The following is a 24,872-nucleotide window of genomic DNA, read 5'->3' on the forward strand; positions in this document are numbered from 1 at the left end:
AGTCTCTTAATTAGATTTTTAATATTCAATAAAAGTATGGTTTTTGTGTAGCTATCAACTAGACTTATAAGGGGAAACCTGCTAAGCTTTTTAAATGAGGCTTTAAATTTGCTTAATCTTATTCATCAGTCATCTGTATCCACCACACCAATCGTTTGTCCACTGATTATGGACCAACTAGATGAAGAAAAAGTTTAGACTTAGAGGCTAATGGATCTGGCTCTGAACCTGGGTTCTAGCCTCTTGCTAGCTGTTGATGCCCCTGTTTCTCAGTTTCCTTATATGAAATATGGTGATGGTACCAACCTTAGTATGCTTCCATTAGAGCTAGTGAGGTCCCATAGAGTGAGGGAGACTGGGAAGGAATGCTCATTTGTGTTGTAGAGTATACTTCAAGTGTTTAATTCAACAAATGATCATTCATTAAAGGGAAACATTCTATCCAGGCTAGGAAATCAGACAGGAAATTCTAGAAAACATCCAATTAGAAGTTCCATGCAACACTCTTTTCCTAAGTTTTAGGAAAGTGCTAAGCTTTAAAAATTATTTCCTGCAGAATTGAGCACACCTGCAGAATAGGAAAATTGGTGTCCCTTGAATTGTGCACAATCAGTACTCTTTCAGTGGGAGACATGGAAAAACAAGATGCAATAGACATATCCTTTAAGGGAGGGCAACTTCTCTTCCTCCTTCCCCCTCTAGGAGGCTAAATCAAGTCAGAGAGCAACTTCAAATATTAAAACAGTAGATAATGAGTATCAAAGGAAAACATGTCTTTGACTAAGCCTGAATATTTGACTAAATTTCACTGGCATTTTAACTGCCCTGTAACAGTGTATAATGATTTGACTATTTTGGAAGATGGCTTGTTTATTACCACATTTTGATACATCTTCTGTTATCTCTCATCATTAGATAATTTTACACTCTTATCTGGTTTATGTGTACATCTTGTCATTCCATTATATTAAAAGATGCTGGGACAGGTAGTCTTTGAATGTCTGTAGCTCCTGAAACATAGTACACCACAAATGCTTATGAATGGATTAACTGGCTTTTTGACTGATGTGAAATAGAAAGTGTGAAGGAGTTTCAGGGCTAAGAAAAGAATCTTAATCTTCTAACTCCAGTCACTTGAGGAGTAATACAGTCTAAGATTTTATAAAATATCTGTAAGGCATTGAACAACAAAATGCCATGTGCAGTGGGTTCTTCGTAAGTATTTGTTCAGCTGAAATAAGTTAATTGTGCAGTCCCTCTTTCCAGGAAAATACAACTTGATCAGGATGACAAATAAAAGGTGAAGTAGTGGAATAAAAAAATTATGAAATGGATTTACACTATGTACAAATCCAACCTAACTCAGCTTTTTACAAACAAAAATATTGAGTAGGTATTTAGTGAATGAATAAATGAATGAATTCAGGCTGAATCGTATGTCTGGATTAGTCATGATAAAAATTTTCCAGCCTTCATTTCTGCTGACTATGGAGTCAGTAGTAATCTCAGAATGATAGTTAGGATATGGTATGTCTTTGGGATGCCTAAGTGATCACAGCACTTTAATTAAAAGTGCAGTCATATTTTGGAACAGCTATTGTTCCCTAGAGAGTGTTACAGTTTTGGTCTTGTCTTTTTGCTACTTAATGCTTCCACTCACCGCAGTGTTTTATTTGCTTGTTTGGTTTCTAAAGACGTATGTGTAGTCTTCAACTTACTGTCATACTTTATACCAAAAGTTTTCTCCTCAAAATAAGTGAGCATTCTTTCCAGTCTCATTCACTAGCCCCCCCTCCAAAGCTCGTGGTTTTTCAGAGCTCCATCATTGACCTTTTCCTTTTGATTTAAATATTCCTTCTGAGTGAACTGTCACCACAACTACCTACTACCATCTCAGTACCCAACAAAACTGTAATTACATTTCCTTTCTCTCTCCTTACCCATGTCTCAGCTCGATGTGCCATGGGTCCTTCAAAGGCAACCTATCCTGAATCAAAACCATGTTTCTCCTCTGCGTGCCTGCTCTCCCTCCGGCATTGTCCACTTGTTTCATGGTGGCCTCACGTAAACTGGTCTAAGGTCAACATTTCAGAGTCACGCTTAGTGGTTTCCCACTACCTTACACCTTAGATCAAATCAATATGACCTAAATATATACAATTTTTATTTGTAAATCATACCTCAGTACAGTGAGAAGGAAAAACAGCACAAAGCCCCATCGATTCTAACTCAGATTCTAACAGCTCCATCTGCTCCTCATCAGCACCTGGAACATCACCTTAGTCATCATTTCCTGTTGCCTAGCCCAGTAACCCCCTATGGGCTCAGTGCCTCCTGGCCTTTCCACTCCAGGTTGCCCTCTACATCAGCAATCCTCATCCATGTTTCTTCCAGGAGTGCGATGTTCATAGATGAGACATATGCCTGTGGACTACTAAAAGCTAGAAGAAACAGAAACATTTAGTGAGGAAGTTAAGCACTTAAATTATTCATCATCTTCCATAGGCCCTGCCCAGCCTTGCATAATCTGGTCCCTGTCTACTTTTCATTCTTTGCCTTGCACATCTCTCCCTTCCTTCATTACCTCCTCTGGTTCTTTCCTGCTCTTTCTTGTGCTGTTCTCTCCTATTCTCCCTTCTTTCTGATCTCAACTAAGTAATAGCACTTTAGGGAGGCTTTTCCCAAACATGCCTCAATCCAAATTAAATCCCCTTGCTCTTCCTCATAGGACTTGTCATAATTTATAATTATATGCTTATATTTTGGTTTGGTTTGGTTTTGCATTAAGCCTGTTTCACCTACAACATTTCTAATTTTAATATTAGAGACAGTGTCTATTTTGTTCACTATTGTGTCTGCAGTCCCTGTACAGTTTCTGGTAGATAGTGGGCTCTCAATAAATATTTACTGAAGGAATGAATCAATTTTCACCATTATTAATGGCATATTGGTAGGTTAGCTAACAACAGGCTCAGTCTGTGGATTATGGGAAATTTCCACACCTGAAGAGCATTAGCAAGAGGATGGGTATTGCAGGGATAATTTTGACGGTGCTCAAGGAAAAATAAGAAAAACAATCTTCAGTACTCTAGCACTGTTAATCAGTCATGTTAAGTCTGATCACAAACAGTGTACATTCATTCTTTGGCTACCATTCGTTTTCTCTTTGGCTCCCTGAGGTTTTTTTTTGTGGATAAAATGAAGGTTCCTGTGGCCAGGATTCTCAGGTGGCCTGGTTGGCTGGCTCACTACACATGTGTGGGCAATGCATCATTATTGACTCCATACAAAGAGCCCTGCCCAGTGCTCTGGGTAACACAGTGGCACAGCTGCAAGGCTGCAGGAGGGCAGGGAGGCCCAGAGGCAGAGACTAGCTTGCTGCATTCAGACTCGCTCTGAGTGGACAGGATTCTAGTGACTGACCTGCCACCGTGGGAATCAAGTTGGGTATAACCCTTTCATCCCAAGAATGCTCTACTTTCATTTCTTTGGTCACATTGAGTCCATAGTGAATTTACCTGGGGCTGAAACCCATTGGCAAGACACTTCTTAAAGAATTCTGTTATTCTCCTACTTATGAATTTTCAGTGGGTTCTCAGTGTTTTCAAGAGAAAATTCTAATTACTTCATGTCTGACAAAGTCATTCTCCTGCTGGGCCTGGCCATTCTTTCCAACCTCAGCTCTAGTAGGACTTTACCTTAGATTATTTCGTACCTTGGCCTCTGCTGGAAATGTCCCACTTTTGTCCCTTCATGGATGTATATTTGCCCTTTAAAGCCCAGCTCTCTCAAGCCCTTTGTTACTCCTTCCTCTGTGCTCCCACTGTGTGGTACACCTTCTTGATTCTACAATTCACCGCACATTGCATGATAATTTATGGGATTGCTTATCTCCCAGACTAGAAGGTAACTCCTGGGTTAGATTGTGTGTTCCCAGTGTCCAGCCCAATGAATACACAGAATATAATGGCCCCCATTATGTTTGGGTGACTGAATGCATCACCAACTGTTTGGAAGTAAAAATGCCTTTGCCTACTGAAACAATACTGTAAATGTTGGTTTAATTCTCAATTGACTTAAGAAAGACTGTTTAAACCATAATGCAATTGAAAATATGGCTTATAATGGTTTTTCCCCCCAGTATTAGAATATGTTGTCACTCTGCTTCAGTGTAACTGAGGAAACCAGTGGCAGAGATATTTTCTAAACTTTTCTCTTTGGTCTCTCATTGCCTTAGAAGGAGTGTCCAAAAGAAGAGTTCTTTCCTTTTTTGCTGTTATAGTGGGATCAGATTTCTGCCATTTTTATTTTCATGGTAGAGACATATGTTAACTGAGGTTTTGCATCTTTGGGACTTGCCTGTGTCTCAAATAGTCTTGAAGACAACCTGTCTCATAACACATCAGTATGCTGATGCATGAGAATCTTCCTGCAATACACTGAGCTATAAAATGAAGTTCATTTAAAAGTCTATTAAGAAGTAAAAGTGGCAAGAGGACCTTCCTACTTAATAGGTGGTCTCACCTACAAGACCTACTCATACCTTTCACTAACCCAGGCACTTGGTCTGTGACTTATGTTAAATGCATTGAAACAGTCCTTTCCATTCCTTGACTCTGGCCACACGTTTTGTACACTTTGGTGTTCTTACAGAGATCTGCAAAACTAATGTTAAAACTTGGGGGGAAAAACCCAACTCTGCTGTATGATTAAGTAATTGATGTATTTTATTTATACATATATTATAATGCAAATGATTGCTTTTAATAGGTTAGAATGACAGATGTCTTGAGAAACAATATTTTATACTGAATCATATGTTTTTATAAAGTAGGTAATGTCATTTAGTTGGATAAATAAATGCCCTTCCTGAAATACTCTTTTTTTAAAAAATAGGTGGTGTTTGCATTGCTCAATCACAGAAAATCCCACGTGAACCAAGACCTGGAGAATTTGAAAAAATTATCAAACGCCTGCTAGAAACACCTAATGCCCGTGCAGTGATTATGTTCGCCAATGAAGATGACATCAGGTGCTGGTTACTTTTCTTCCTTAATGTAGGATCAGATTTGCAACACACATCCTTTTTCTAATGTATTTCATATGCAGTATAAAATCTTGTGAGATTTCACAGGAATGGCAACATTCTCATGTAATTACAGACTGCCTTCTATGGCACAACAGCCTTCTATTATTAAGTCTGAAATGCCTATAGAGTAAAACATGGGGACTGAAAGAAATGACACAAATAAGGATGATAACAGAATGATGTGAATGAGGTTATGGATAAGACTGAATAACAGGTGCTGGAGCTTAAGTCACCAATGTATTTCCTTTAGGAGATAAGAATCAGGCAGTTAGAATGACTGAATAATTGCTTAATAGTCACCTACTGAGTGCCTATAACTCGATGTATCTGGTCTTATAACATTTTGTAAGTGTACTGTTTCTTCATAAATGTGGAATGTTTTCTATTTATTCCCATAGGAGGATATTGGAAGCTGCGAAAAAATTAAACCAAAGTGGGCATTTTCTCTGGATTGGCTCAGATAGTTGGGGATCCAAAATAGCACCTGTTTATCAGCAGGAGGAGATTGCAGAAGGGGCTGTGACAATTCTGCCCAAAAGAGCATCAATCGATGGTAAGGATGCATCATAGAGAATTTGATTCATTCCAATTGAATCAAAACTCAAAGGTAAAACCAGAGTACCAGTATATGATCAAATGCATTCATTATTGGTGACTTTCGATAGAATTTTTAGCTCTGATGGCAGAATTTTGGCTCTTATGGCTAAGATAGTAACACCTATTTAACTCAGCATGTATTTTTATTAGAAAAAAGTACACATTTGATTTTTTTTAAGAAAGAGTATATTAGAGTTGGCCTTAGATATTTTCATGATGTTAGCCATTTCCACAATGTTGCCCTCTAAGTTTGCATATTTCCATGGGGATATATCACAGTTATACCATTGTTGGAGGCAGTGCTTGATTTATTATAGACAGTGGAGACAGGAAGTTGGGCTGACCTTTGAGTAAATAAATGCAACATCAAAGATGTGGAGCATCCCTGAAAGCAGTCAATTTTCCACTGGTTTTGACATTAACTGAAATCCCTACCTGTCCCGTATCTTTTGGAGTAAGGCATTCTCTTTGCAGGTGGTCTCCCTTCAATGAGGTGGTTACCTGAGCAGGCTGACGCTTGTTTTAGCTCATTACCCATGACTCCATAAGATTATTTGGCACTGATTAGTTTATTGAATTAGCTGAAAAGGGACATATAGGATATATAGATTTTGAGGTAGTAGAAGCATAGAAACCTGCAACATTGACCCCTGTTAGGAGAGAGAGAGAGAGAGAGAGAGAGAGAGAGAGAGAGAGAGAGAGAGAGAGAGAGAGAGAGAGAGAGAGAGAAATGACAAAAGTCAGTTGGTTGAATATTCAGCATGGAGTCACTGGTCACTGCCACTGGAGATGTAAAGGAGAGGAGAGGAAGAGGTTGTGAAAATGACACCCCAACAGGCTTTCCTGTTATGTTCATCCCTTCAGCCAGGTGCCTGAATGGTGGGGGAGGGATTGTCTACTGATTATCCTTGGCTTTTGCCATAAGGGAAGCCTTATTTCTGGGTTATTCGCTCTTGTTAATATGTTTTCTGGTGTTTTTTTTTTTTTATGCAAAGATCGCAACATAGTATCCGTTCAAAAGCTCTGAGAGTATTTGGCTTTGATTTTGAAAGAATATTAAAGTCATACCTTTCTTCTTTAAAATAGGATTTGATCGATACTTTAGAAGCCGAACTCTTGCCAATAATCGAAGAAATGTGTGGTTTGCAGAATTTTGGGAGGAGAATTTTGGATGCAAGTTAGGATCGCATGGAAAAAGGAACAGTCATATAAAGAAGTGCACAGGTAGGCACTTAAATGTTTTCCTTGGTGCATCTGTATTATCATTACCTGATGAATGAGAGTTTTTTAGATTGATAATACTGAGGGTATCTTGTACTTTGGGCAAAGTGCTTTAATAGGTTTGGTGGGATATAGACAAATAAGCAAGACAGGATACTGCTTTCCGGGAGTTCAAAATGTAGTGAAGATGGTGGATCATAATAAATTTCTGTAAGACAGGTTTTCTTTTTTTAACCATTTCAATCCATGTCCCCTGTAATACTATTGTCCTCTGTATCTTGCATAGCTCAAGGAGCTATGGTTTTTTGATGTTTAACTTTCTGTACTTTGTGCTTCAACGTAATAGTGATATTAAGTGCATTTTTTAATGTAAGAATGAAACTATTTTTTTTTGCAGATAACATGATTACATAGAAAAACATAATTTTTCAAATTACTTAGAACTAAGTAGTAAATTTAGCAAGTTCACAGATATAGGGTCAATATAAACATCCTTTTTTAAATCCATGCTGTAATATATTTTATATGTTAGAGACTAACATGGGCAATGATATTTAAAGAATACTGTTTATAGAAGGATCAAGAAAACATAAATCAGGGGTAGTTCCAAAAAAGATGTGTAACTCCTCTTCACCAAATGCTACAGACCTGAAAGAACATTTCATAACCGTACACCCCTCCCTTGCCAATCCCTTTTCCCCCATATATCCTTCTTCCCTTCTACTTATTTATTTTGGAAGTAGCTAATCAAATAAAAAATAAAATATGATAAATGCCAGAGCAGACCTATAAACAGAGTGAACATGTAAAAATAGGTGCCACACTGTGGAGGGATCTGGCTTTGGGGTTCCTGGGTGCTAGACACCGTTCCAGCACCTGGGGTGCATGAAGGGAGACCAGGTCTGTGTTCATGGGACTTAGACTTGAGTGTGAGGAGACAAGACACTAAATAAGTAAACAAATAAATGAGCAGAGACTTCCAGATGCTGAGATGTGCTCATGGGAAATACAGGAGAGTGAATGTGAGAGGATGCCCTGATGGTACTGGCAGAGACGTGGCAGTTTGTGTGGTCAGGGTGCTCACCAATGGCAAGAAGTTGTCAGCCACGTGCAGAGAGGACAGCAGCCCATTGAGTATCTAGGGCAAACCTCTTTTGTTTAAGGTACAGAAAAAAATAAGTTCAGGGAGGCTGGAGTGAATGAGAGGGGTGAGCAGTGGCCGTGGAGGTTGGGGCCCTGTCGTGCAAAGTCTTCAAGTTTTTCTAGAAGCTCTAGAGCTGAGGTGTTTGGGCTTTATCCTACCTGTAGGGTAGAATTACCTTAGGCTTTTCATCTAAGACATTGCTCAGATACCTGTTTGAAGAAGATGTCTCTGACAGAAGAAGGAGGATTGGAGGTCAGGGGAGAGAAAGGAGAAAGGACAGTTGGGGCCTCTCCAGTGCTCCTGGTGATGGGCTGTCACAGCCTAAATAAAGACATGTGTGTTAGAAGCCCAGAGCATTGAAGTCCTAGTAGGTAGTGTTGAGTGGTTAACTGTGGGGGAGAGGGTGGTAAGTGATGGAGGTTGTGAATACTAAATCTCTGCCAGCTGGGTCTAGGAAAACGATGGTGAAATTGACAGAGGAGACAGAATGGTAGATTTGGAGGGACTAACTTCAATTTGGTTTCGAGATGGCCACACGGAACTGCCCAGCAGGTGGCAGCATAAGGTCTGGGACCCCACAGAGAGCTCAGCACTAAAAATACAGACTGGGGAGTAAAAGATAAGGGCAGAGCTGCAATTGCCACAGGAGACAGAACAGCGATGAGGGATGACAACTGAAGACTCTAGGGGAGGAGCCAGGGAGGGAAACATCAGGGTGGGTTTAGGGAAGGAGGTGAACTGGGAGTCTGTATCTTGGTCTCCACAAGAGAAAAGGGGGTGCACGCAGTTTCAGGGCTGCAGGGAGGAATGGCTGAGGGCTAAGAAGTGTTACAGACAGACTCAGATTGTGAGGAGTGGAAACAAACCCAGAATAGAGGAAGGGGAGGAAAGAATGCCTTTTCAAGAAGTTTGACAAAGAAAGTAGATATGGCAGGAGAAATGAGAAAGAAGCAGGGTTGCAAAGGTTTTCTTTAGGATAGGGCACACTGAAGCATGTTTTCAGAGAAACATAGTGTTCAGAACGATTAAATAAAGAGAAGTTAAATATGGAATAGGATTTTAACAAACTTAAGGAGAATTTAATAATGTAATTTAATTGGAAGAAATAGACACACATAAACACACATTAAGCAGAGGGGGGAAATCCTAAAATTAAATGCTAAATTTGGGTATAAGTATTAAGGGTATTCAGAAAATATATGATGGTAAGTTCAGGTTGTAAATTCAAAGCTTCACGGAGAAGGGGAGAATTTGATAACAAGGAAGATCAAAGAAAGTGCATCTACTGGGGGGAAAAAGGGGGGCCTGCAGGGTAAAGGCTTGGAGTAGGACATGGTGTGGAGATCGATGTGAGGAGCAGGGAAGAGGTCCCCTTATTGGAGGCGGGGCATGGTAAGGAATAATGGGAAGAGAGGAGCCTGTTTATAGAAGGATTTGAAAGGAGTTTACATACTGAGTACCTTCAGTTTTTCATTCAGATACATTTTACACTGCTTAATACTGAATTCTGAATGTTATTGTTTGGTTGTATAGAGATCCATATCCTCTTGTTGTTAGACCATATTACTGAAAATCTACTAGTTAATGAAATGGATGAACTCAGTTCTTTATATATAATAAAATTATACTATATTATAAAATGAACTCAGTTTACATATGTAAAAAAATCTATAGGGAATTAGTTATGAACTAATCATGTAACTTTTTTATCTTGGTGATATGTATTTTTTTTAAAGGTGTTACTGATACATGATCATATGAAGGTTTCACATGAGCAATGTTGTGGTTTCAACAGTCACCCATATAACAAGTCCCCACCCCACCCCATTGCAGTCACTGTCCATCAGTGTATTAAGATGATATAGAGTCATTACTTGTCTTCTCCATGCTGTACTGCTTTCCCAGTGACCTACCTATATTATGTGTACTAATTATAATGCCCCTTAATCCCCTTCTCCCTCTCTCCCCATCCACCCTCCCCAAACTCTCCCCTTTGGTGACTGCTGGTCCCTTCTTGAAGTCTGTGAGTCTGCTGCTGTTTTGTTCCATCAGTTTTGCTTTGTTGTTATACTCCACAAATGAGTGAAATCATTTGATACTTGTCTTTCTCCTAATCATGTAACTTTTTAACAGATTGTTTTCTGAATAACCAGTTTCTTTAAACTCATTTTTCCCGAAATGTTGATGTATGTAGATGTCCTTCAGCATCTGTAGATGGTGTATACAAATACTTATTTCAGACATACATCCTCAACTGGGTTGGCTTCGAATCCAGACTTAGTGGCAGGTCTTCTTCAGTTTCCTTTGAGATATTTGGGTGTTGCTAAAATGGTAAAAATCTATCCAATCAGAACTATTTCTAGTGCAATGAAAATGGTGTTTACTCCAAGCACTAGGACAAGTGCACCCTTACGGAACAAGGTCAGTAAACAGATTTTCATGCAAATTCCATTGTGGGTGATATTGAAATAAGTTGTCTCTGGGTAGAAAATAAGTAAGTAATGCAATGTTCTAACTTAGGTTTTAAAAAAACAGTAACTCATGAATGCTTCCAGATGGTGAGGGAAGATATTTGTGCCCCAAATTAACATAAAACCCAGTTTTCATCTCTGTTTTGAAGAAGGAAAGAAGATGATCTAGCATGTTAGTGGTCAAATATACTTAGGAAAAATCCACAGGATACGCATGAGTAGAGGTGTCCAGGTCTCAAAAATTACAGTTGACCCTTGAACAACATTGGGGTTAGGGAAACTGATCTCCCACAAGTTGAAACTCCCTATATAACTTTTGACTCCCCCAAAATTTAACTACTGATAGCCTACTGTTGATTGGAAGCCTTACTGATAACATAAACAGGCAATTAACACATATCTTGTACGTTAAATGAATTTTATACTGTATCCTAACAATAAAGTAAGCTGGAGAAAGGAAAGTGTTTTCTCAAATTATTGCCAATCTCCAAAAATTTTACCAATATATTTATTGGAAAAAAATCCATGTATAAGTAGACCTGCACAGTTCAACCCTGTGTTGTTCAAAGCCCAATTGCATTTGTATTTCCAATTTGTCCAGTTCCATTTAATTCAGAAATGAATGTATATAGTTGTGCATGTTTCAAAATTTGGCCTTATAACTGGGAAACTGAAAGTGGGATTTCTAAAAGGTCTTTTTTGCTGCATTTAGAGCGTCATTTGTGGATTATGTTTTGAGTAGCATTTTACATTAGTTGATGGTAATCTGTGAATGTAATTATTTGCATCCATTGGGGATGATACTGGCAATGTATTTGCATGGATAAAAGAGTGCTTCCCAGCAGGATAGGGCTTCTGTCTTACCAATTTTCAGGAGATAGAGTATCTTCCAGCAGTGAGGAGCATCCTTTTCCTAAAATTAACTTGGTGCAAACAGTTTTCTGAGTTGATTTTCCCCCCTGGAATCTCAGGAAAGCTTTCAGAAAGATGTGATACTACTGTTAACTTTGATATGCTGGCCAAATTCCAAGTGAAGTAATTCCTACCATCCACTTAGCTATTTATGTAGTTATTATTGCTTCTGAGAGCTGCTGAGTTCTGAAAGCTACTACTACTTAATCCTACTTAAAATTCCCTTTGTCTCTCTCAAGAAGGAAAAAGGCTTCTTTTATACTTGTTATCAGTGGTGATGGGTGTTATTTTATAGACATTTATCTGACCTCTCCCTCCCTTTCTCCCTCCCTTCTACTCTCAGACTTAATGCCTTTCCACTCTTATAACCAGACACCCTACTCTCCTTCGAGAATTGTGGGTCTGCATCATCTCTCCCTGTCTTGGCACACTTTTTACACACCCATTTCCCCACTCAGGCCTCTGCCTGAACCCTTCTTCCACTGTTTCCCTCCACTACCTCATTTTTTCCTCCTTATCTTTCTCAGGTCAGTCCCTTATCTGACAAGGCTTTGTCCAGCCAGACTCTGACTGCCAGTGGGGAATTTGCTTTTAAAGTCTCACTTGACATTTTTAATGACTGTCCTTCTGATTTCTTGCCTTCTTTCGTGAGGCCTGAGAGTGAATACTGCAGGCACTGGAGTATGTGCAGTTGAGCTGCTCATCAAAGGGAGGCTCCCTCTCAGCTCACACCGTGGCTTGGCCTTCATTTCTCTGCTGTGAATTGTGAATAGCTCTGCCCTTATCAAGAGAACATCCCCTGACCAACCCAGTAAATCCAGTCAGTTCCCTGTGACATCCTAAAACCTTTTGTCTCAGTCGTCCATTCACTCATTCACTCATCATTCATCCACATGTTTATTTCGGATAGCCCACCTTGTGCCAGACACTGTGCCACAGATACAGAGACAAACAAAGAACAGACCCCTCTTGTCTTTAATCACTCACACAAACATATACACTGTCTTCTTGAATTTGAAACGTTTCTCTTGTCTATTAGGTTTTACTCTTCAGCCAGGAGGTTGGGGCACTGCGGCCTAGCCTGCATACAGCTGACATTCAGATGCTAAATGGTGGTGAGCATATGCTACTTGAAATGGCCTATTGATTCTTATTTATGATGATAGAAACAGTGGTAATGGAGAAAGCAATGCACAAATGTGTGACTTCCCACAAACAGCAATTCTGTCAGTGAACCAAACAGCAGCCTCAATAATTAGCTCTCTGAAAGACCTGTCAGTTTATTTTCTTGTGCCAGAGTAACGAGGTAACTTTTCAGGTGTTACTGCCTCTCAACAGTCCTTTGTTTGCATTGAGAGGCTCTGGAAGGCAGGAGTTTTGTCTGTTCACGCAGGATTCATGGAGACCATACGAGTGAATTGGGTAGTTAGCAAGGGAGATGAATTTATACAATTGGATTTGGTGATTTAGAATGAAAATAAACTAAGATAACTTTCCCTCTGTTAAAATGTGTTCTGCCATCTTTATTTGCCCCTGCCTAGAGTAAGACTCTGGGGAACAGTGTCTTTACATTAGCACCACGAGGTGGCCATTAGTGCATATGCTCCTGGTCTTAGCAAGTAAAATAGCAGAAATCCCACAGTGACTTATTTAAGCCATTTCTGAGATTCCATATTGAATTTCAATGGATGCATGTGAGATAACAGGCATTGATTTCAGACATAGTAGACTGTAGAATTTTAGAGCTGAGATGTAAAATCAAGCTCATTCACTCATTTTCTAGAGGAAGAACCTCGAAACCAGAGAAATTAAGTGAACTGTTGAAAAATTGTAGTCTCAGAGACACAATTAGAATCCTGCTCTGTTTTATTTGACTTTGTTGTTGACTTTTATATCCTTGGTTTATTTTATTATTTATTTATTTCAGAGTTTTTATCCACACAGTTGAAAAGTATGTTTTCTCTTTGTGGTACTTTATGTATGACAGCAATGCATTATGGGATTTTAAAATCATCAGCTACAAAGTGAAACAAAAATATATTGGTTGTTGCCTAATCCTATAGAAAGAAGTATGTATTTTAGTATTCTTCATACTGATTTTCAGTGATATATGCAGTATTTATGAGTGAGTCTTGACAAGAATATACTTTTTCCTCCAGTTCCTTGGCCTCCTGATATTTGATAAGAGTAGACAAGGACTATATATTTTTATGTTGTTTTTTCAAAAAAGAGAAACTAACAACTGTAAGTTTCTATGAATCTGAATCCAGTGGCAACTAAATTAAAACAAGTCACTTGGCTAAATTATAGTCTGCTCATTTATTCATTTCCTTATAGAAAAAAGTCCACTTATTTTAAAGCAGTGAGAGAAGCATTATAATGTATAAGAGCACTTCTAGAAATTTAGTGTGCACACAAATTACCTGAGTACCTGCTTAAATGTAGGTTTTGATTTCGTAGATCTGGGGTGAGGCATTCTAGATTTCTGACCAGTCCCAGGTGATGTGGTCAACAATGGGCTCTGGGCCACCCTTTGAGTTACAAGGGGTATAAAGCTGGTATAGAGAGAGCAATAGCACCTGATGTTGAATTAGCAGAATAAATATTCATCTGTGTTAAAAATTGCTGATAAACCTAAGATCATCTAAGTATGACTTCAAATTGTCAAATGCAAAAATTTTACAGTCAAAGTCTATTGTCTATATAATTGTTAAAAAGAATTTAGATTAGTAAAGTGTAAAGATAGAGTAATTTATGTGTGTGTCTGCTCATTAGGAAATTTGAAAGTGGGAAGCCTAATGACTAAATTTAAAGAAATTTACACAGATGCACTTGTATCTCCAAAATCTGCAAAGCAGATGGATTGCTCTTTGCCATGTCAGAACCAAAAATATTCTGAAAACTTATAAAACTGCACTATCAGTCATAAATGTACATAGAGTAAAGGAGTTAGAAAAGTCCATAGAGATTATTTTGCTCAATTTTTTCATTTTGCTTAAAAGGAAATTGAGGCCTATCTGGTATAAGTGAGTTGTCTAAAACCCTATCACTATCTGAAAAGGGGAAGTAGAACTGCAATCAAATTTGACACTTAATTCTTTCCTCAGTACTTTCCTGCTCTGAAGGCCTTTCCCAGTGAGGAGCTGGGTTGCACTCAGCCATTCCTTAGCTATTCCCTGATATGGCCTGGAGGTTTTCCCAGTGGACATCTAAGATTACAAATCTCTTCGTGAAACTTCCTAACTAACAAGGGAATCGCATTGATGCTCTTGGTCTGAAAAGCTCTAATACTGATGGAATTATGGAAGCAGAAGAAAGTGCCCTCCGATTAAAGTGAACTTTAAGTGTTCATAAACTCTCCAGTTTTTCAAGCAATAACTTCAAATGAAGAAACACCTATTCTACATAGCCAAAATGAATTTAGAAATCTAGGAATCCCTTTCTGCAAAGCATACAATGGACTTTGGCATTAGCTTGATTGATTGGGAGACACATCTGGATGAACATGATTTCTGGAGTATTACACTGAAGGACTCAGAAATGGAAAAGTGAATATGGGCAAATGCAGTTAAGCATTTTTGAGAACCAATTATTTGAAAATCACAGTAAGTCTTAGGCCAGTGAAAATGGAGAGGGTACAAAAGTATAGAAATTCTAGAAGAAACTCTTTCCCTCAATGAAGGAATCAGTTCATTAAAATAAAGCAAAACAAAACAAAGAAAGAATATATAGATGGCTTAACTTTATGAAAATTTGATATCCCTACCCCCCAAAAAAGAGTGCAAAATAGTTACATGTGAAAGAATAATTATTTGGATTACAAAAGGAATATTTATTTTCCAAGAAGCTTTACTTTTACTTGGGATTCCTTTCAGTGCATGAGGTTTGAGGGAATCCCATGGCTTCAACTTGATGAAATAAAAATGAGACTTACCACAAACTCTTAGTTCTTTTTGTTTGGATGTGTTCCTATCTAGCTGAACAAAAAATTGAATACATTAAGACAAGACATAAAATGAAGTGTGATCATAGCTTATTAAGGCTTATTGAGAATACCTGGAGAGCCTAATTTTTTGCTCACTTGTGGCATTTGTTAAAATTCTGTATCAGAGCAAACCTCTCCAGTCCCTCTCCTGGAGCCTATATTTTTATGAAAAAGACAATAGAAAAATGAAGTGATTAGTCTGTAAGTGTCTAGAAGGCAGGTCCTGTATCTTCAGGACTTGGAATATGCTTAGCATTGTATGTTTGTTAAGTTAATTGGTAAAAAATAATGGCCAAACTGTTTACTCTCCATTCTAATCATGTAGATCTGATGCATGGGGCCTAGTTTGGCATGCATTTGACAAGTATTTTAATGGTTGGAATTAATATTTCATGTATTTTTAATGAAAGAAAAAGCCCAATGTAAATGGATATATCAATACTATAAGTTAAGAATGAAACTAACTTTTCTGATAGTTTCTGTGCCTTTAAGTTCCTTACTGTTTGCTAATATGGAGATGAGAATGTGATTCTAGAAACACATACGACCTGTGTCCATCAGTCAAATTCTAATTAGAATATTTAGTTCCCTGATTATAAATGTCATGACTGTAGTGTTGTGTTTTAAAAAATTACATTTACACTATCTGGGGGAAAAGTACTATACATTCATACTACCTCTAATGAGGTAACAGAATAATGAAAAGACAAGTTGGAAAATATGATAGAAAATATCAGCCAAGAATGTGCTCATTCATTCAATTTAAACATGTTTGTTTATTAGTCGGTTGGTTTTCTTTCCCCACAAGAACACAGGCTTCACGAGAGCTGGGACTTCTTTGTTTTGTTCTCAGCTGCATCCCGGTGCATAGGATGGCATTGGGTACAAATAGGCTTCCTTGAGGTATTGTTGAATGAAGATATGAATTTGGTTGAGCTTATTTATTACCTACTTTTTGTCAGGTACTCTCTAGAAGATGTCAAGGGCATGTCAGTGGATTAAAGAGAAATGGTCTTTGCCTCACGGGGCTTACAGTTTAATCCAGGAAATGAGTAACTGAGTCATGTCTTCGCAATGAAACGTGTTATGGTTTGTGAATGGGAGCGTATATCGGAGACCTAATGTGGTGTAGGGGAGAAAAGTGATGTCATTGAAGTTGAGACTGTACTGTGAGCAGACGTTAGACGAGATGAATGGGTGATCAGTAAAGCCTTATTATTTCAAATATAGGAAAGCACAAAGGCTGGTAGACAAAGGAAAGGAGAGCAGTTTGAGGAAACGAGCAAGTTCAGTATGGCTGTGGTAGGAGTAAGTTGGGGAACAATAAGAAAGGATATAGGGACGGAGGCAAAAGACAGATTATATAAGATTTTATATGCCTCATGAGGGAGCCAAAATTTGTTTTTGGAAGGCAGTGAACAGGCACTAAAAAGTTTTAAGCAGACCAGTGACATAATCGGATTTCCATTTTAGCAAGATTATTCTGGCTATAGCCTAACACTGGTGAGGCGTAACACTGAGGAGGGGAGGCCAGTCAGGTATTACAGTGGTTCTGGCCCAGGCTGTGATGGCTGTACCGCACTGGGAATGAGAGAAGTAGGTGGATATCCAAGGTATCTGATTAGTAGGTTCTGTGAGTCTGCAGCTGAGCAAAGAGTCTTGCTGTTGAGAAAGCTGGGACTCACTAGCCTATAAATATGTCTGAGATGGATCCAGGAAGTATGAAGAGAACAAATTGCAAAGGGCCTGAGTCAGAACTTTAGCAGCTCAGTCTTTAGGAAATGTGAGAAAGAGAATATCCTGGAATTTCTGTTTTTCTGGGAGTTGTCCTCAAATCCATGGGTGGGCCCCTTAAGGACATATCTCTGATCTACAACCTTGTTCTTTTCTCAATGTCAGTCTGTTTGGTTTAAATTTGGGTGCTTGATCCAAGTAGGACCATCAGAATCTATCCAAGAGATACTTAAAACTGGAACTGAAAGAGGAACACAGGTCCCTCCTGAGGGATGGGGCGGGGAGTGGGAGGGAGCTTTGAGGCTGGGGAGAGTGTCAAGGTCTCCTCTGCAGAAGGAGGTTGGCCTAGAAGAATGATACAGTGTGGACCGGCAGAGATGACAAATGGAAAGGGTTCTGACTGTGATCCGGACCTTAACTATGCCCTTCCTGCAGATAGTGAGACAGTTTAAGATGCTTCTAATAAAGTTTTCATACCCTTAACTAGCAACCTAGTGTCCAAACTAGCATATAATACTGGGGTAAATTAGAAGAGATAATATGCATAAAATTCATTACCTGCTACACGCGGAATACAGCAAGTTATAATATAAGTGGCTTACTTATCCAATAGCAATTTCCCTTTCTTCTAGGCCAGCAGCATCCATTAGAACTTTCTGTGATGAGGACAGTGTTCTAGATCTGTGTTGTCCACTGGAGTAGCCCTAGCCACATATGACTATGGGTCACTTTAAATGTGGCTAATGCAGCTGAGAAACTGAATTTAAATTTTATTTCATTTTAATCAGTTTACATTTAAGTGTAAATAGCTGCAGTGTGGTTATCATATTGGACAGCAGAGGGAAAGCCTGGCAGACCTAAAGTGCAACAGGTTTATTTTAGTGTATACCGTAGGTAACCGCAAATTCTGATAGGTTGGATCCCATTATGGTGGTCCTATCCTGATTGCCAGTGTTTGGTTGAAAGGGTAACTTGTAGTCCAGTTCTGCTCAGGGATATAGATGGAAAAGTCCTGTGGGCCCCTTTGGGGAATGAGGGGGTGGGGAGTCTTTTTGTTCTGGTTATTTTCGTATTTGCAACTCATGTCTGGCACTGTATCATGCTGATGACAGCATAGTAGGAAACTAGAAGGGACCTCAGTCCCTGCAGATATCTTGGAACCTCTGGATTTACCAGCTCTGGAATGCCTTTCTATTCTTGTGATATGAGATATTAATACAGATTCTGAATTTTAAAGCCATTTTCCATTGGATTTTCTGTTATTGGCCGCTGAAAGCCTCCTAACTAATGCAATGTATTATCAGTAAGTGGAAATGACTTATTTGATATGACATTAACATGATTCATTTAGAAGATATGAAAAACTTAATATTCTAAGATCAGGTGGTTAATATTTGTAATACAGACAAATTGTTTATATTAAACAGATTCACCATAGGTTTCTTAAATATGATTTCTCAGTCAATGAATATAAAATGTGATTTGACTTTTTAAAATTAAATGATATACAGCTTTTCAGCAATATTTCACTGACACATGTTTCTATATAAGGTACAGAATTATAAAACACATGTATTAAAGAAAGCTCCTTAATTTATCAAAATAATTCACCTCTGAGTCCCTTTCAGCAACATGCCCTCTAGTCTGAAAATATTACTTTACAGGTGGTGGTAGTATGCTATGCACCACCCAGACAATAATTTAGCTATCCATTTTTCTTTGCAGTGTAAGTGAAAACCTGTTCAAAATGCTTATAAGTTTATCAAATAAATCATAAGAACTAAGAGAAGGTACTTCTAGTAAAATTCTGTGTATAGTAAAATCCTCAGCTTCATGGGTAGACACTCAAACACTGCATCTTAGCTGTGTGATCTTGGGCAAGTAACTTAATCTCTAAGATTAATCTCTAAGAATTCTTGCTTAATGTTAATTTTTCTGATCTCTGAATTTTGATGGTGACAGTTGTGGTCAGTGAACCTGCCATTCATCTTTGTTCTCCTTTATGTTATCAAAATGCTCTGTGGCCAAAACATTGAGCTTACATATAGAATTTGTATTGTTTTTAGAAATGGTATGGATTCTTTATTCTTCCTCTCCACTATGTCCTAACACTGAGCTGACTTGGAATGTGGCTGCTTGTAGAGAAAGGAGTTAGTATCTGACCACTAGGTGTTATCATTCCACCCCTGTGTTAACTTACCATTAAACATTTGACCCATACAGAATCTTTTATCTGTAAATTCATTTGCTAACATCACTCTGGTCAAATGGTTAGAATTGTAGATTTTCATTTAAAACGATCTTTCATTAAGGACATTAAAATGCTGGTTTGAATTTCCTTTTGTTCATGGTTCATGAAGCACTAAAACTTTCCCTAGTTTTGCTGTGGGAGGTGGGAATATACTCTGTCTCCTACCCAGATCTATTTCAGATACAATATAAGCAGTTACCTAAGCACTTAGATGGGAACAATATTCAGTTCTTTGCCAAGAAAGAGCCAAGATTTAGTAGACCACAGTGAGATTATTTAAAGCTAAAGAAGGACTCAGGAATCCATCAGAATAGGTGATAATTTTAGTAAATTTTAAATCCCACTAGCCAACAGAGAATCAGGGACATTAGAGAAAGAAGCAAACTTGGAGGTCATTGCATTCAATGTTTTGCTGAGCTTCACCTCTCAGACTGATGTAAAACGAGGACAGGGAGTACACAGAAACATTTCAGTTTTACTGATTCAGTAGAACCCATGAAGCCTTTTATTGGTGCAAAAATGAGGCTTTCTCATGACTCTAAATAGGCTTATTAGCAGCACACAGAAGGATTTCCACTGTGGTCCTTCTCTTTGTCCCTAGTCAGAATGAAGGCGTCGGTCTAAAATGGCTGATAGCTGTGGAAGTAAAAAGTACCAGCAGCCCAGGGCACAGAGAATGGGCTGCTTGCCAGCTTCAGGTTCAGCATCCTGAGGAGCTACTTTTATGAAATAGAAACCCTCTTTTGTGTATTTGTACTTATAAAAGGGAACAGTGGTGTAGCTGATACAAAGAAGCAGAAAAACAAATAAATCATAATGGTTTAGGATGCCCACCTGCCCTCTCTTTCTCAGAGGTGTTAGTTTACACTTCAATACATGGCCAACATTCTGGGAATTCCAGCTTGATGCTTCCCAGAGGGGTTTCATTAATTGGTATGAAGGTTTAATTCAGTAGAATCCAGAAAACTTTAGCTTTTTGCCCCCTGACCAGTGACAGAAAATGTCCCTGTAACTGATTTCTCTGTGGGACCCGTCTGCATCATGCCTGAGGCTGACACAACGCCTGGCTTCAGTGTGCTGTGCTGGCTGCATGACTCACATTCTTCCCTGGAGGGCTGCAGGTTTGATTAAATGTTTAAATGACCTTTTAGGACGGATGATTATGAGGATGGGCAAACAATTGTTCTTCTGATTCTTAATATCTTTGGTTTATGTTTGGAGTAAGTGTGGACAGAGTTGGGAGGATTTTGAACCAGACACTCAGGTAATCACTGAAGATGAGGGTCATGATGATGATGATAATTTTGGTATAAATAAGCGGAGACTAAGACTTACCAAAAGAGGGGCAAACTCAACACAGTTTCTCATTGCCAGTTCATTCCTCTTCCTCTCAAAGGCAAACACACATAGCAAGTTCTGTGACTGGTGACTTTCTAACCACACACAAGCTCCATTGTTTGTCAAGGACCACAACCCTGTGGCCAGGGAGCTTTTCCCCTTGCTGGCTCTTTGGGCAGCTCAGTTCTATATTTAACATGGCAAGTATAATTCGAGAGTAGATTTACTCCGAGGGGATCATCAGGAATATACAGCGTGCATGCATTTGTAAACTACACAGGATCTCATTATTCAGTTTGTCCACATGGGATCGTCCAAGTTGGCTACAGGTGTGGCTTCCTAGGTGTTGGGTATCTTTTCCCAGTTGATTCTTTTTCATTTAATACTAGTTCTTGAAAAAATAATCTCTTTTGGTTTGATTTTCAGGTACATCCCATGCTCATTTCGTTTTCCAGATTGAAAACTTCCTTTTGAGATACTCAGGTGGACCACATCACAGTCTACCTGGCTCTTAACATCTGAATCCCTTGAATGAATCTACCTCTTCTGGACATATTTTCAGAAAAATGCTTCTCTGTCCTTTCCAAATGCAGCCTTCCCTTCCCTTTACTCTGACGCCCTAATATGTTCATTCATTGCTACTTAGAATCAACACTGAATGAACATTGAAATTTAAACTTCATATTTTATCTGGGAAACTGGCTACATACACACTATTGTAACTTAGGTATGGGGGTGTTTCTCAATAAAGTCTCCACATGTATATATTTTGGATAACAAAATTTAAATTAACCATGAGTTTTTTTTAAAGAAAAATATGTATTCAGTGACTTTCGCTTGTATTACCATCTTATTAACGGGTAGGCATTAATGAATTCATGCAGCCTGCTCAGAAATTAACAATGTCTTTTTATCCCATAGGTCTTTTCATTCACTCCTTGTCTCTCTTTTTGTCTTCTTGGCATCACTGTTGGCATCTAAAGGATGTTGCACATCCTACTGCTACAGGGTTTGCAAGCTTCTTACTGATCATTACACATTCAGGGACCTGTATAGTACTAAATCTCTGGTCTAGTTATTTTTAAATTGTAATACAAAATGTACAGGAGGAAACTGAAGAAGTAGGCAAGGATTTTTTTTTTATTTAAACACAATCTTAATAAAGAGAAATAGGTATAATTTGTATCTGGAATTTTGCTGCTCTGTTTTCTTCATTTGCTGGTTTAAGTACTTTGTTCACACACTCAGGATGTGTGAATGGGTATGAAAGTGTATATGAAATTGCTGACAGTAATGTGGGGAAGCTCAGATTAAATTTTGAGTTCTTGGGTAGAAGGCAGGCAAGGGTAAAAAAAAAAATTGCAGTTCATGTTTAGTATGCAGATTGACCCTATAATCAATGTCTCTGTGTTACAACACCTTCTTTATCATCAAGATAGAGACCTTGTTTCAGAACAAGCCAACTTAAGTGAAGCAGAACATTATTGCACCAGCACAGAATTACCTGGGTTATTTGCAGTTATAAAGAGTAGGATGAAAAGTATACCACTATAATCGCCCCATACTATTTTTAAGCCACCTGATAGAAATGATAGTATGCCAAGTGTCACAAAGAACAAGAGAATGTAGTCTCCTGCCCTTCAGGAGCTTACACTGCCAAGGAGAAATACAAGGTTGCCTTCAGATTCAGAGAAGAACCTTTATTATGATTACAAATTCGGTTTCCTCATTTTATTTCAGGAAAGTTAGTTTTGAAGTTAGAAGACCCCCCCTGACCCCCCACACCCTCTTGCTCCCTGAGGGTTTAAAACCATTTTTGAATTGGTAAATGTGGTACAAAATTGATAATCAGATTTGTTTACAAAATCATCTAAATTTTATATCTCTACTAAGGCTATTTTAAGTTCACTTGCTGTTTCTTATGCTTAAATCTCCTGTGATTTCCTGCTGCAGAACACAACAGTAGATACCCCTGGAGGTGCAAAAGACATGGACTCTTTTTCCAGCTCTTTATCTCCCAGATCTGCCAAAGACATTCAAGTACTAAGTAAGACCGGTATGGCCAGGGTACTCTTCTGACTATTCCAAGGGTATAGAAAAGAGCAGGATGGGACTGGGGTTAATCTTGAATTGATTTTGTACTTCTTCCCATGTTGATAGCTACCTCTTGTTAGGAACTTATATTTTTAGAAGTTAGGACATAGTTTGTGGTTGGATGTGGGCTTCTCAACTCTAGGAAGTCCTGAGTTTATCCAATTCTTCCCTAGACTTATTTACTGAGGCTTTTAAACTACATAGCATGTCACTTCACGGTAGTAACATGCTGGGGGAGGAGCAGTGGGCCACTGCCTGACCAGTGTCCTTGCAGAGCCACCCATGGTGCTGCACCATCATTCATGAATGAGGACCAAGGCTGAGCTGCTATGGTTTGAAGAAGATACTGGATGATGTGGGGTCTGTGCTGGAGTGTGGCTCATCTCTCACGACCTGTCATTCTTAGCAGGGCCAGCTGAAAAATAGAATTGGCTTTGGTCACAGAGGTATATAGTTGGTGGCTACCCACAGCCAGGACTTTGGGGTTTCCACAAGTACATTCTATTCTTGGAAATACTTCCCTTACCTGTTGGCAGATGAATGAGACTCCAGGAACAGGATACAAAGCCCCCAATTTGTCTTACCTCTCTGACTAGGTTAGACATCCTTTCTATGTGCCTGTAGAGCCCTATACTCACTTTTACATAATCACTCAATTGTACAATTATTTGTGGGGTTATTTGGTGTTTACCTATTAAATTGTAAGCACCATGAGTAAAAGGAGTGTGTCATCTTCATTGCTTATCTTTGTGTCCACTGGGTTTGCCACTTAGAAGATGCTGGATAAATATTTGTTGAATGAATAATGACTTGAAATGTGATGCCTTCATTAAGTTTACCCCACGATGAAAGACAGCTCTCCCAAATAGAACATCATCTCCTTTTTTCTCCTACGTCATTTCTTGTTGCAACATTCACTGTGAGGTTGCAAGACTGGGCTGTGACTCAATATGTGCATAAATTATTCAAATAATGTGCTTTACTTTTTTTTTCAAGTCAAAAGAGAGGGATGAAAAAAGACAGAAAAATGTGAAAGATTTATTGAACTACTGATACCTATTTTTGGTTGAAAAAAGTATTTGGGTCATTTGTATCTTGTTTAGTTATGAAATTCCTATATAAATATTTTTATCTTTGATGAAGGTTTATGCCATCAATCTAGCTACCCATTTTTTTCCTTCTGATTTTCTTTATTTGGTGCACTGGTGAATGGCATTCCGTTTTTGGCTGTGGAAAGTGCTCCCATGTCTCCATCTCTTAAGGAAATGCTCCTGTACAGCTCAGTCATTTTGAATACAGCAGTGTTTTTAGTGTATAGCACATGGTAAATGATTTATCATATTGTCAACTGGTGCTCATGAGGATGATGATTTTTAAACTTAATTCTAGGGAGCTAAAAAGAAAAAATCAGAGCTCACTTTATTATTGTATGGGATCTTATGACAGATATATTTGAATACTGTTATTCACCCTTGATCATTTCTTACTGAACTCTCTATATTGTCTCTAGTCTGATTTTAATTTTTTCATTGGATATTCATATTTTTATACAACTGTTTTTAGAAAATATTGTTGAAAAATGTTATTTTCCCATCTATTGGCTATGTATCTATCTATCTTTAAACCACTTTTTTTTTGTACATATCCAACACATGGATGTGGAATACAGCAACAATATAATTTCAGATGTGAGCTTTTCTTTGGCTAAATGATTTATTTTGTCTCTGTATTTGTCTTGTATTCTTCAATTTGGCACAATTCTGGCTGAGTCCTTCTTCTGTCTTGTGTTAGAGAGTTTTTGAATATGCATTTGGCTGCTTCAGATTCACCTGAAATGCAACCTTATCAGAATACAGGTCTGTAATTATCCTTCTTGGTATTTAATATAATAGCTTTTTTGTAGAGTTGAAAGAAATATTAGAGATTATTTATCCTTTATCTTTTTTTTTTTTACACATTAGGAAGCCAAAATCAGTTGAAATGATTAACTTGTCTAAGGGCCAAAGAAAGGAGCCAGGACCAGAAATCCCATATAT

General features: G+C 38.4%; 1 protein-coding gene across 3 annotated transcripts in view; it reads left to right on the plus strand.

Annotated features, from left to right (window-relative positions):
- GRM8 (glutamate metabotropic receptor 8) overlaps positions 1-24,872 on the plus strand; it is a 774,566-nt gene that overhangs the window by 324,598 nt on the left and 425,096 nt on the right. For all 3 annotated transcript variants that reach the window (XM_073238492.1, XM_037023512.2, XM_073238493.1), the window contains exons 4-6: positions 4,897-5,032; positions 5,488-5,642; positions 6,773-6,910. In XM_073238492.1, the coding sequence (XP_073094593.1) occupies positions 4,897-5,032; positions 5,488-5,642; positions 6,773-6,910 (429 nt within the window). The remainder of the gene's footprint in view (positions 1-4,896; positions 5,033-5,487; positions 5,643-6,772; positions 6,911-24,872) is intronic.

The sequence above is a fragment of the Manis javanica genome, chromosome 6 (genome assembly GCF_040802235.1).
Source record: "Manis javanica isolate MJ-LG chromosome 6, MJ_LKY, whole genome shotgun sequence".
NCBI classification, from domain to species: domain Eukaryota; kingdom Metazoa; phylum Chordata; class Mammalia; order Pholidota; family Manidae; genus Manis; species Manis javanica.